This window comes from Hypanus sabinus, chromosome 4 (genome assembly GCF_030144855.1).
Source record: "Hypanus sabinus isolate sHypSab1 chromosome 4, sHypSab1.hap1, whole genome shotgun sequence".
In the NCBI taxonomy this organism is placed as follows: domain Eukaryota; kingdom Metazoa; phylum Chordata; class Chondrichthyes; order Myliobatiformes; family Dasyatidae; genus Hypanus; species Hypanus sabinus.
In genome coordinates this window covers 55,969,436-55,984,065 of record NC_082709.1, presented here as the reverse complement: position 1 = coordinate 55,984,065, position 14,630 = coordinate 55,969,436, and the positions used below count along the sequence as shown (strand labels likewise).

The window sequence follows — 14,630 nt, the reverse complement described above, 5'->3', positions numbered from 1 at the left end:
ATTGAAGTTATCCACACTGATGGTTGTAGGGTAGTAACTGTTCAACTAGATCTCAGTAAGAACAAAAAAAGTGAACGTTTGTCCCATGGCTTCAGGCGAAACAAATTTAGTAAAACTGGCTGTATTACAAGTAAACAAGAACTGCCATTCGACGGATCAGTGAAGTTGAAAATCACAGCTGGCAATGAATTTTGGGTGTTGCCCCATTATGGGCTTTGTTTAGTGGCTTTCTATGCCAAAAAATATGGCATAGAAAGTCATATTTGCATTATGTTCTCAACACAAGTGAATGTTTGATTGAAAAGCTCAGAAATGAATTTTCTGCTAGGTGCTAAGAGATCCTGAACACGTGTGCAACACTGGCCAAGCTAATTTTCAACTGCACATGATTAATTTCTGCTAGTGCTGTATAAAGGAATTTCTAGGACACTAGGGCCTCTCTGAATGTACTTAAATAATACTTTGTTTCAGTGTTGATGAAGCAATGTAAAAGTGGAACTGGATAAGCAACTGGAGGGCAATGTTAAAAAGATGCTACAAAAGATAAATTTTCAAAAATAATCAATTTTGATAAAAACAAATGTAACATGTAATAGTAAAATGGACCCAAGTTGTAAGTGGCATGCAGCCGAGACTAGTGAAAATGTGGAGGAACAATCAGCTGAAGTATTTAGAACACAGAACAATACAGTACAGCCCCTTCAGCCCACGATGCTGTACAAACACGCCACGATCAACCTAGCCCTCCCCTCCCACATAATTCTCCATTTCTTTCATCAATGTTCCTATCTAAGATTCTCTTAAATGTTACTAATCTGCCTCTACTACCAGCTCTGCAGCATGTTGCATACACCTATCACTCTCTGTGTAAAAATACCTGCCTCAGACACCTCTCCCCACCATCACTTTAAAGTTATGCACTCTTGTAGGAGCCATTTCTCCTTCTGTTCACTTGATCTATGCTTGCCATCATCTGGTACAGTCCTATCAAGTCACCTCTCATTCTACTCATCACCAAAGAGAAAAGTCTGGCTCACTCAACCTATCCTCAAAAGACATGTTCTGTAATCCAAGGCATCATCCTGGTAAACCTTCTCTTTACCCTCTCTAAAGCATCCAGGTTCAAGTTCAAGTTTGTCATCCGTTCCTCCATATTATTAAGAACAGTGCTTGTAACCTCATATTCTACATTCAAATTGACCTTCCACAGTGAATCACTTCACACTTTTCCAGAGTGAATTCCATCTGCTAGATTTCAGCCCAGCTCAGCCCATATCCTCTCAATATTCCATTGTAACCTGCGATCTTTCCCACGCTAAAATAAACACATTTCATCACATCCAGCTAACTGTAATTATGCCTTTTCACTGCCTATTCTTCCTCACAGTCTCTCTTCAGAATCAGAATCAGGCTTATTATCACTGGCTAGTGATGTGAAATTTGTTAACTTAGCAGCAGCAATAAAATGCAAGACATAATATAGAAGAAAAAAAACACAAAATAAAATTGTAACATTAAATAACCAAATCAATTAAAGTATACATATATTGAATAGATTAAAAATTCTGCAAAATCAGAAATGCTATATATTAAAAAAGTAAGGTAGTGTCCAAGGGCTCAATGTCCATTTAGGAATCGGGTGGCAGAAGCTGTTCTATCTATCAGGCTGCATCTATCTTTACAGCAACACTCCCATCCTCTGATCTATCACTTTTGTTCACATTCCCCCGCCAAACCAGTTTAAACCCTCCCAGCAGCTCTAGTAAACCTGCCTATAAGGCTGTGGGTTCCCCTCGAGCTCAGGTGCAACCTGTCCGTTTTGTACAGGTCATACCTTCCCCAGAAGAGATCTCAATGATTCACAAATCTAAAACTCTGCCCCCTGCACCAATTCTTCAGCCACACATTCTTCTACCAAATCATCCTATTCTTACCCTCACTATCATAATTAATACACACTCAGTATTACTTTATTTCAGTATTACAGCATGGAGTAGGCCTGATTTACGCTAACTTAATCTCTGGACAATTTACAATGACCAATTAACCTATCCGGTATGCCTTTGGACTGTGGGAGGAAACTGGAGGATCCACAGAAAACCCATGCAATCTATAGGGAAGACGTATATAAGACTCCTCATGGATGGTGTCAAACTTCAACATTCTGTGAAGATAATGTGGCAAATACCACAGTCCATCTCAGGGAAAAGAAAAAGTAAGTAAGGAAACACTGATGATTTTATTTTACAGTGTCTTGTGTGGTAGCTGTCTGTAAACATTGAAAATTAATACTTGGTAAGTTTATATTGGAGCAGAATGGATTATTAACATATCTCAGTGAATTAATTGAAACTTTTGAGAATTATAACATGGTTTGCTAAGAAGCCTTGAATTAATATTACATATCATTATTTAAAATATATGGGATATAGCATTGCTGGGTATATAACCAGGTACAACTAGAGCCAGCAAGGTAACATGTGGCAGAAATCCTTTTCCTCCAAGAGCGGTGGAAGCTGAAAATTTGAATATTTTTCATGATCTTATTGCATGGCCAGTCGTCTCAAGAGATTGACTGGGCTTCCCTTGCCCTTAATGTGTGGTGATGTGTATCCTCCCAAAATCTTTGCACAAACATGAATTCAATCCCCTTAAAACTTATGTTCCAGTGACTTCTACACTTTCATTTAAACCTTTCCCTGTATGCTTGTAATGTATCTTCAGTTCAGTGCAACAATATACAATACCCCAACTGTGCAGTAAAAATGCCTAAACTGTGCAGTAAGAATGTCTAAAAATGTCCAACAAACCTTTGTGTTTATTTTCAATGTCCCATATGAAGCTAACATCCTTTTATATTTTAATGATCAAATATTTCACATTATGTTTAGTTATATGCCTGTACTTTTAAATTTTCACTCCTCCATTACGAATTTTACCTTCTACTGTACATTTAAGCCTTCACGACCAACCTCCCATGCAGGACCTTGTCAAAAGCCCATGTAGACAACATTCACGCCTTGCCTTCATCACTTTCCTGATAACTTCCTCAAAAAACAACATAAGATTGGTTAGACTCGACTTACCATGCACTAAGCCATGCTGACCATCCTTAATCAGTCCATGTCTATCCATATAATTACATATCCAGTCCCTTAGAATACCTTCCAATAACTTTTCTACGACTTATGTCCAGCTCTCTAGCCTATAATTTCCTGGTTTATTTTAAGGTACTTTCTTAAGCAGCAGAATAACATTAGCTATCCTCCATTCCTCCTGCACCTCACCTGCCACTGAGGATGATTTAAATATCTCTGTTAGAGTCCTGGCTATTTCTCCTGAAGGGTCTAAGGGAACACCTTGTCGGGCCCTGGGGATTTATTCATCCTATTGTGCCTCAAGATAGCAAACACCTCCTCCTCTGTAATCTGTATAGAGTCCATGAAGTTGATGCAGTTTTGCCTTACTTCTATAGACCCTGTGTCCATCTCCTGAGAAAATACAGATGCAAAAAAATGCATTTAAGATTTCCCTCATCTCTTTCAGTATGGATTACTATTCTGATCTTCCAGTGCAGGGGTCACCAACCTTTTTTGCACCACGGACCAGTTTAATATTGACAACATTCTTGTGGACTGGCCGACTTGGGTGGGGGTTGTTAATCATGACCGGAATATAGGTGATAAGTCAACTATAAGTGGCTAATACACTCAATTTCGTTTCTAAAAGGGTTTATCGAACAAATTTAATATTAAACACACAGCGCATATTTTCCTTGCATGAATATAGTGATGTCAATAGCATCATAACATTTTAAGTAACATTTGGATATTAAACACACAGTACAAATTTTCCTCGTATGAACATATAAAATCATTGTAACACACGAATATTGCTGAATCAGTGGGAGCCCCGGGCTTGTTTCCTTGCAACAAGACAGTCCCATCCAGGGGTGATGGAAAACAGCGATACTCGAAGGGGCTTCTTTATGTCCAGTCTATTCCACAATTTAGTTTTCGTGGCTCTCAGCACTTGTTTCTACTCAAAAAACTCAACAGGTTTGCCTTTAGGTGCAGAGTGCTTATACTCAAGGTGCCGAAGCAGTTTTGAGGGCTTCATTGCCTCATTAGACAGCCTCTGGGCCAGAACTCCAGCCTCCCGCCCAACCGCTGCCAGACGCCTTGGCCAGGTGCAGCTGGTCATGGGTGGGGTGAGAGGACGAGGTAAGGGCCAGAGGTCCCTATGCCGGGGCCGTGGCGGTCGCAGTCCGGAGTGCGACAGGGCGCGTCCCCACCCTCCTTGTAGTTTGGCTAGAGGGATGATTTTCAGAAGATCGCAGTGAGGTAGCTACTCTGCTACTTATGAAATGCTGAGCCTGAATTAGGTCAACTATGAATATTTTAGCACGGGTTCCCCACGAACATTCGGTGTGCTAAACAGGTTTAGAGGCGGTGCCCATCTGTCCGCGCTCCAGGCCAGTAGTAATGGCATTTCTCGCCGGCTGTGCGAGGCGGTCGGATACCTGAGGCCAACCAGTGATCCCTGGTGCTAGGGTGACTGATGACCTCGTGTGTGTTCAAGTTCAACAGTGGGCGTGACAAGGAGTGAGGAAAGGTGCAGGTGACTCATATCGTTTCATATAACCAAATCATATTGTTTCCTTGCGGCCCAACAGCACATGGTTGGGAAACACTGTTCCAGAGGACCAATTTTGTCCCTTGCAATCCTTTTGCTCTTAACATATCTGAAGAGTCCCTTAGAATTCTCCTTCAACTTGCCTGCTAAGACAATCTCATGCTTTCTTTTAGCTCTCCCAATTTCTTTCTTCAGTGCTCTCTTGCATTTCTTATACTCCATTTGTTCCTACCTGCCTATACCTACAATGCTACTCTCTTTTTTTCTTAACCAGGGCCTCAATATTTCTTGAAAACCAAGGTTCCCCACATCTGTTATCTTTTACTTTTATTCTGACAGGCACAATCAAACTTAGTGGTCTCAAATATTTTGGTTTTGAAGGCCTTCCACTTACTAAGTACACCTTTGCTAGAAAACAGCCTGCCGCAATCCACACTTGCCAGATTCAAAATTGGCCCTTTTCCAATTTAGATTCTCAAACTGCAGACCAGAACTATCCTTTTGCATATTTACTTTGAAACTAATGGCATTGTGATCACTAGATGCAAAGCATTCACCCTACACAAATTTCTGTCATTCCCTAATAGGAGATCAAGTATTGCACACCGTCTTAATGGGACTTCTATATAGTGATTAAGAAAACTTTCCTGATCACATTTGACAAACTCTATCCTATCTAGTCCCTTTTGTAGTATGGGAGTTCCAGTCAATATGTGGCAAGTTAAAATCAGCTGCTAAAACAACCTTATGTTTCTTGCAACAGTCTGCGATCCCTCTACAAATTTGTTCCTCTAAATTCCTTGGACTGTTTGGTAGTCTGTAATATAGCCCCAGTAATGTGGTCACATCTTTCCTGCCAAAAGTTCTTGGCTCAAAACATAGCTGCCTGGCCTGCTGAGTTCTCCAGCATTTTGTGTGTGTTATACCTTTCGTATTACTCAGTTCCACCCTCACTAGATGAGTTCTCCAGCCTGCACTGACTGAGCACCGCTGTGACATTTTCCTTGATTAGTAATACCACCCCCCCTCCTTTAATGCCTCCCGCTCTGTCGTGCCTAAAACAACATTTATCTGGTCCTGCTGGTCTAATTTCCTACCTGTTCCCTACTGTACTTATCAGTGCCTTGAAAATGTACTCAGCCCCCAACCCATCGTACACATCAATGAGTATTACAAAGAGGAATTTTGATTAATTTAACTGAGAATTTTTATTCGTGAATCATATGCTTCTTTTTTTTCTACTCTAGACCCTAAAAAACAGGGGAATTTGTAAAGCATGAATTACCCTGCTGTTCTAAATGTTATGTAAATCATAAAACAATTACAGAATAAACAGAATGCAGAGAATGTTTTAAGATGGAAAGCTTATACTTCAGAAAATGTATAATGTTTCCAATAGATATAAAAAATTCAGAAATAAAAATTTGTACCTTTTGGCTAAATACCAATTTCACATCACTTAATATTTATCTGTTTACTCTGTTATAGCTTATCAACAGCATTGAGCAAAGTCGATAGAAAAAAACATGGTCTGAAGCCAAATAATCTTGCAGAAGTCAGAAAGTTTACAATGGCTTAGTTTTCCTGCATCATAAGTGGCTCACTAAGTCTGGACTTAGCTTTAGTGGATTCCCTTTCATCAATGTGTTCCCAAGTGCACCCAATTCCCAACAGTGAGCCTTGTAGAGTGCCAGAGCCTCGCAAGCATAAATGCTATCAGGTTTTGGGAGGAGTTGAAAAATTCCCAGTGCCAAAACACCCAAACATTGCTGACAGATGGCTAAACTAACCTAACACCCTTGCCTGAGGCTGTTGTAAAAAAATAACATTAGATAAACTTTTAAATCACTAAAAAAAATTAAAACATTTAAGTAGACTCAATGAATTAAAGATATAAAACATCCCTTAGAGTCACTGTTGAGCAAATTATTGCCAGGCTGATTCCCCAAATTAGTATTCTGCTGTTGGACCACGAAGAACCAAAAAACTCTTACAGGCTGGATTGAGGTCACTAACTCCACCAAGTTTGCACCAGTTCTTTATGTGCAATCTAGTTCACCCTATTTCCCTGTCCTCTAACAATATTCCTGGAAATTATTTTCTTTTAGATCGCTATTCAGCTCCCTAGTGAAAACTGCAACTGATCCATCTCCATTACTCATTCTGACCATTTGCATCTTCTAACCATCACCTTCAAACTCTATTCCCTGTAATACCTGATCCTCTTGTCAATTGTCATACCACTTTCCTGAGGGAGTACAATAGGCAGTTAATACTGTAGAACTTATTCAGTAAGAGAAACTGGAAAGTCATATCCCTTACTATTTTTAAATAGAATAATGTGCTACACCTAAAATGATAGGAACAGCAAGATTATCACTAAAGTAGTTGTGTTGAAGTTACCTCAGATGGGATGCTGGTGGCTGGCCCAGCTATCCCATTTTCTGTAGTGATGTTGTTGGAACTGTTGTTGGGCGAGCTTGGGCCAGATCCAGGAGCGCTGTTACAAGCTGAATCTGAAAACAGAAAATCAATTTAACTGAGACAACTCTGGCTTTGCATACTACATGAAAATCTCTTCTGTTAGTTCATAAAACATTAGAGCAATTATTCAGGGTGTTTTTTTTTAAAGCATGCTTTTGTGAGATGTGGGAATCATCTGTAATTAATACCCATCACTAAATGCACTTCAAATGTTGGTAAATCTCTTCTGTGAATCACTGCAATGCAGAGAACACCTGACACATCTCAATACATGTTTCTCCACAAAGTTTCCAAACCAAAGCACTCCAAACCTTGTTCTGTTACTCATTCCTCATCACCCAATGACATACTTTCCACTGAGAAATGCAGCATGAAATTTGGATATCTACAGACATTATGCTTCTCATTCTTTGCATGAACTCTGTCTAAAACACAGGAGCTGCTGACTTGAAAAATAACTCTTCTGGAATACCACTACTTGGAAAGTACAATAGAATAAAACTATAATTTTGCTTTGGTAATATTGTCATTATGACAATGGATGACTTCAATAAGTAATTTTAGTTAGTAGAAGTCCCGATCATGACTATGCCACACTTATCAACCTTCAACAATACAAAACTCTGAGAAGTGCAGTTACTACATTTCTTTCCATGCACATTATTTACTCTATTCCACAACAAAAAATTTCAGCTTTACCCAAGCAGTTCAGTTCTTTGTTTTGTGATAATATAACCAGGAATTTAAACATTCTCAGGATAAGGATATAACTGGCCAGGCTGGCAGTAATTTACTGCTTTCCTTAAATGGTAGAGGGTGGTTATGAGTTAACTATGGAGTAATTTATGGACGAACCAGGTGGGAATGACATCTTGCCTTTCCTGAAGAGACTGGCAAACTAGACTGGAATTTGTAGAAATCACAAATTCACCATGGCTAATAGGATCTTCTTCAACTTTCAGATTTAAATACTTGATTTTAATTTTCCAGGTGGAATTGTGAAATCAAAACTAATGCCTTTTGATAAGAAATCCTACGAACTAATGCTGTCATATCTATGTAGCACCTTTCAATCTACAATGGATATTCTCATCTTTCCTGCATAATGGACTTGGTAGTAGCAAATTGAACAATACATGTCATTGAGTTATCATGCGTAAATACAATCAAACATGAATTACAGTGCCTTTAAAAAGTATCCAAAGTCCCCTCTTGTTTTCATGTTTTACAACACTGAATCAAAGTAGATTTAATTTGGCTTTTTTTGACATTGATCAACAGAAAAAGACTTTTGTGTCAAAGTGAAAACAGATCTCTACAAGGTGATCTAAATTAATTACAAATATAAAACACAAAACAATCGATTGCATTAAGTAGTCATCTCCTTTAATTGTGCAGCCAATTGATTTTAGAAGTCACATAATTAGTTAAATAGAGATCACCATGTGCAGTCAAGGTGTTTCAATTGATTGTATCTGGAAGGTCCACTGCAGATGAGTCAGTATCCTGGCAAAAAACTACACCATGAAGACAAAAGAACACTCCAATCAACTCTGCAAAAAGGTTATTGAAAAGCACAAGTCAGGAGATGGGTACAAGAAAGAATATGGCACAGGTATAAATCTGCTTAGCAACGCAGGTCGTCCTCAAAAACTGAGTGACCGTGCAAGAAGGGGACTAGTGAGGAAGGCCACCTAGTGACCTATGACAACTCTGGAGGAGATACCAGCTTCAGTGGCTGAAATGGGAGAGACTGCACATACAATAACTTTGCTTGGGTGCTTCACCAGTCGCAGCTTTATGTGAGCGGCAAAGAGAAAGCCACTTTTGAAAGAAACACATGAAATCTCGGCTAAAGTTTGCCAGAGGCAAATGGGGGACTTTGATGTCAGCTGAACAAAGTTTTCTATGGTCTGGTGAAACCATAATTGAACTTTTTGGCTATCAAGACTAAATGCTGTTTGGTGTAAGCATCATCAAAAACACATAATCCCTACCTTGAAGTATGGTGGTGGCTGCATCGTACTGTGGGGATGCTTCACTGCAGTGGTCCTGGAAGGTTTGTGAAGGTACAGGGTAAAATGAATGCAGCAAAATACAGAGAAATCCTGGAGGAAAACTTGAGCAGTCTGCAAGTGAAATGCGACTTGAGAGAAGATTTCTTTTCCAGTGAGACAATGACCCCAAGCATAAAGCCAAAGCTATACAGGAACAGCTTAAAATCAATAAAGTTGATCTCCTGGAGTGGCCAAATCAGAGTCCAGACCTCAATTCAACTGAGAATTTGCGGCTGGACTTAAAAGGGCTGTTCCCTCATGATCCCCATGGAACCTGAAAGAGCTTGAGAAGTTTTGTAAAGCAGAAAAGGGGGAAATTTGCAGTGTGCAGATGTGCAAAGCTGATAGAGACCTATCCACACAGACACGAGGCTATAATTGCTGCCAAAGGTGCATCTACTAAATACTGACTTGAAGGGGGTGAGTAATTATGCAATCAATTATTTTGTGTTTAATAATTGTTTAAAAAAAATAGATCAATAAGCAGAAGTACATTAGTAGTCAAAGAAGATTATTTTGCAAAACCAGCTTTAATTAGGAAAAAAATCTCAACTGTAAGATACTAGGAGGGATTTTAACTTTATCGATCTGCTCAGTTCAATGGAATTGGATGCCATGCTGATTTTAAAAAGACTGTATTTTATTTACTTTGAAGCCAGTGGGAAATTATATTGGGCCAGCCAGGCATAAAACAGGTATATTAATCTATATATATTGAAGAAGGGTCTTGGCCTGAAACATCAATAGATGCTACCTGACCTGCTGAGTTCCTCCAGCATTTTGTGTAAGTTGCTTTTCTAGCATCTGGAGACTTACTCACGCTCCTACATAAATTTCACAATAATGGGTATGCAGTGCTTTACAATTATAAGGTATACAAATTTGATTGTTACTACTTGTGATTACCAAACAGCCTATAAATAGCAAGAAAGCATAATCAAAATTAACATGACTTGCATGTTAATTTCTAAAATGCCAGTTATGTTATTTGTTAGGAAAAATATAGGGGAGAAATTTACCTTTGGTTGGTAGCATTCAAGAGTATTAGCTGCTGACTGTATTCATATATTTGTTTCTACTGAAACCTACTGAATACTCCCCTATTATGGAATGCATACCATTAAGATAATTTCTAGTATCAACTGATTTCAGTATAAAAGGGATTAAACAACGTTTCCCAACTGTATCAGAGTACTATTAATATCTGTTTTTTCTCTATTGGAATCAGTGTTCCCAGGTGAATCGCCTCTATTCTTACTATACCCATGGGCAAAAGCTTACTTAGGTCAAAACTGACACCAGCTCCTCTTGTGAAATGCTCAAGAATTAGGTGCAATACAGTTCACTCACGTAATCAAGGGAAGATAACATCATGCTATGCATGAAGGTGTCATTTCACCCAAAATGGTCTCATGATTCATGTAACATTGATGTTCATGATCTGCTTAATCTTTCTAAAAACAGTCAATGGAAAGTTTGAGCTTCATTCAGTTTTCACAGAGATATAGATTACCCTTTATTGGAGGTTTGCAAGAAAGCTAGTATTTTAGGCAATGCACAGCACTGTGCAAAAATCTTAGACACATATACATAGCTAAGGTGCCTAAAACCTTTCCACAGTGCAGTATTTGTCAACATGGTGCAGATAGCAAATTTGTAAATCTAGCAGGAGCAAAGGATGTTGAGGATGGCGAGGTTGGAGTATCAAGGGAGAGGTGTGACACAGATGTCAGAGAAGGACTACCAAGGGAGGGGGCGTAGTTGCAGAAACACTCAGCGCTGAGAAAACCAGGCAAGGTCATTTCATTCTAAAAGATTGGTTTATTGATCATTACTTTTTATTTCTCTGGTGTTTCCTGCTAACTCCCCCCTCCCTTTCCCTTTTCCCAACCATGATTCCCCATCATTGTGAATCAGGTTCATCATCACTCAATTATGCCATGAATTGTTTTTGCTTTTTTCAGCAGCAGTACAAGTGCAATACATAAAATTACTACAGTGCTGTGCACCCTAGCTATATACAGATGTGTGCTGCTTAACGTCCATTCGGACACGTTCCATCGCATATACGTCGGTAGTCCCGATTGGAGAATGTGACATAGCAGACATAACCAATCTCGAGTATCATGCGTCCCTTGAGTGTAGTATCATTATCTCTCTGTTTAATCTTCTTTCGAAAATATTACTGTAAAGTGCATCATGGCTTCCAAACGCAGCAAAACCACTCCTAGTGATAGCAGCAGCAGGAGGCAAAGGAAAAGTATTGATTTGGAAGTGAAACAAAAGGTTATTAAACAATATGAAGGTGGAAAACCAGTGAATGCTACTGCTTGGAATTTAGGCATGTCACACTCGACAATCATGACGATCCTGAAAAACAAAGAAAAAAATTCTTGAAGCTGTTAAAGGATCAGCTTCACTGAAAAGCCAGCAACTCCTGAGGAAGTTGAGAACAGTGATGTGGATGATCCTCATCCTCTTTGATAAATTGTGTGTGATATAGGCTAAGGAAGAGTTTACATAAAAGTTTAAAAAGTGAAAAAAATTAAAAAGTTTAAAATGAAATAAATTATAATGTATGTATTATAGTGTACAGTATACAGTTTATTATAAGTTCTTGGCTATTTAATCAATACATGTACACTACAGTACCCCATATAGGTTTGCTAAGTATATAATATAGTATTCGCACAACATCCAAATCACACGACGTCAGATTTCACAGAACATATTGTGGATGTTAATCGACGCATACCTGTACATGTGCCTAAGACTTTTGCACAGTACTGTACATTTTGGAACAGTAAACAACCAAGTAGGAGACATTTTAAAAAAAACCTGCAATTGCTGAATTTCCTAAGTAACATTGGACATTTTGCTAAATCTGTCTGAACGGTGGCATGTGTACAGCACAGGAGTAAAATCTGCATAGTTTGAGATTAAAGTGAACTACAGTTCCAAATCAAGAATAAATCCAATCTGATTATGTCTGAACTTCAATTATTTCTATTTACTGAAACCTAATTTTTTCCTGCTTGAGTGCTATATATTTCACACATATTGTTCTATGAAGCAAATGCTTTTGTTTAAAGTTACAAATACCATTGCCCCCTAAGAGAGACTTCTCAGTCTGAGAGTCAATATTGTTCAAGAAATGTGAAACTAAAATCGTAATGTAGAAGCCTAAGGAATGTGCACCTTTAAAAATTACATATCATCACAGACCTTACAGCCAGATCTACTTTTCTACTGGAAAATAGTCAGGAATTTTAGCCACTTTTTCAAAACAGTCACTTTTGCTGCTGTGACAACAAAGTAAATTTATTATCAAACTACATATATGCCACCCTATAAAACACCAAGTGATTTGCTTTCTTGTGGAAATACACAGTAAATCCCATCCACGAAATACAATGGAATCAATGAAAGACTATACCCAACAAAACAGACCAATATGCAAAAGAAGTCTCTTCTGAATACTCTACAGGAGTACTTAACCATCTTAAATTGATGTCTCTTTTTCATTCACTCTGCATGTACTCCATCACAAGCTATGATTTTAAAGATCCCATTTAGTCACTGTCTGATTTTATTCCAAAGAGAAACTTACTATGTTCATTTTTCTGATATGTATACTTTTCTATGTTGTGCATGGCGGCACATTTCTTCTACCTTTCAATTTCAAAGCCTAGTGTGTTTGGTTTACTTTCTTTAGACCCTTGCTAACCTGCTCATGTGAGTTAAATTCAACAACAGTATACAATCCATCATCACTTTAATGTACAACGCTTTGTTAAAAAAATTCAAAAGAACAAAGTAGATTCATCTTCTTATCAGTGTATCTGTAGCTTCCCTAGCTGTGTAACACTTTTTCCTTCCTGTAACCTCTGTTGTCCATATCACTATACTTTATCTTTTTGAACTGAACACACTCATCTCTTGATATGTAGATGGCCATCACATTTCCACAAGCCCCCTCTTCCCATTTCCCCTCAGCTTCTCTCTCCATAGGTAACTAAAATTACAAGATAACTTAGAGTGTAAAATACACTGAGATATTTTTTAAAAATTCTATATTATACTTACTGATGACAGATAAAAGTTAATGCATGAGTTTTTACAAACATCCAAAATGACAGCTTAGTAATGTAATTATAGAGCCACACAGTACAGAAACAGCCCCTTTTGTTACCGTATCAATGCCAATTATTAGAGCTTAATTTCCAAATCTCATTTATGTTTATTTTTTAAAGAGTGCAAGTAATAAGACAATGTTTAAGGAAATGTAGTTTGGCAGTGGTTTTCAATTTCCTTGCTTTATACTTTTTATTAGTTATTTTTGATATGAAAGTAATCTCACAGTAACTTGATCTCAGCTTTCATGACTGCAGTAGCAAAATTCACTATTTTTTCTTTGGGAGCTTATTTGCATTTGAAATTAATCAGTTTAAGTCATAGGATAGTATGGTTGAGTCAATAAATTCAAATACAAAGAACACCAAGACATTTCAGTTTCATTTCAATTTCATGTTTCTTTACAATTACAACAAAATGATTAAGTAAGTTATTATACATATTAAAATAGTAACACATTTAACATTTGGATGCTAGTCCACATTTCTGTATAGATAACATTAACCACTAAAGCTCAATACAACCAAATGCTATTGTTAACACAGAGAGCAACAAAGATAGAGCACTATCAAATAGTCACATTTGCAAGTTGCGGCAGAAACATTTTGGTGTAATGGTACTTGGAGATACTTGGGAACTTTCACTGGGGCTCTTAGCTAACACTTAACAGTCCTCATTGAAGGATCAGAGGTGGAGGAGGTTGGTCACCTTAGGTTTCTAGGTGTTATTATTTTGGAGGATCTGTCCTGGGCCCAGCATGCAAGTAATTACAAAGAAAGCATGGCAGCATCTCTACTTCCTTAGGAGCTTGCAGTGATTCAACATGACATCTAAAACTTTGATAAATTTTTATAGATGTATATATTGACTGGCTGCATCATAGCCTGATCTGGAAACACCAATGCCCTTGAATGGAAAATCCTACCAAAAGTAGTGGATACAGCCCAGTCCATCACAGGTAAAACCCTCCCAACCACTGAGTACATCTACATGGAATGTTGTGGCAGGAAAGTAGCATCCAGCATCAGGACCCCCACCATCCAGGACATGCTTGCTTCTCACTGCTGCACCAAGAGCAGGACTCACTCACCAGTTAACAGGAACAGTTATTACCCTCAACCATCAGGTTCTTTCTTGCCCCATCATTGAAATGCTCCCACAACCAAGTCACTTTCAAGGACTCTTCATCTCATGTTTCAATATTTATTGTTTGTTTGTTTATTTATTAATTATTAATATTATTTCTTGTTTTTGTATTTGCAGTTTGTTGTCTTCTGCACCCTGGTTGAACACCCTAGATGGGTCATTGATTCTGTTATG

General features: G+C 38.2%; 1 protein-coding gene across 10 annotated transcripts in view; it reads right to left on the bottom strand.

The window, feature by feature from the left end:
• Nucleotides 1-14,630, bottom strand: part of hdac4 (histone deacetylase 4) — a 432,610-nt gene that overhangs the window by 144,020 nt on the left and 273,960 nt on the right. For all 10 annotated transcript variants that reach the window (XM_059967108.1, XM_059967109.1, XM_059967110.1 and 7 more), the window contains one exon: nt 7,039-7,151. In XM_059967108.1, the coding sequence (XP_059823091.1) occupies nt 7,039-7,151 (113 nt within the window). The remainder of the gene's footprint in view (nt 1-7,038; nt 7,152-14,630) is intronic.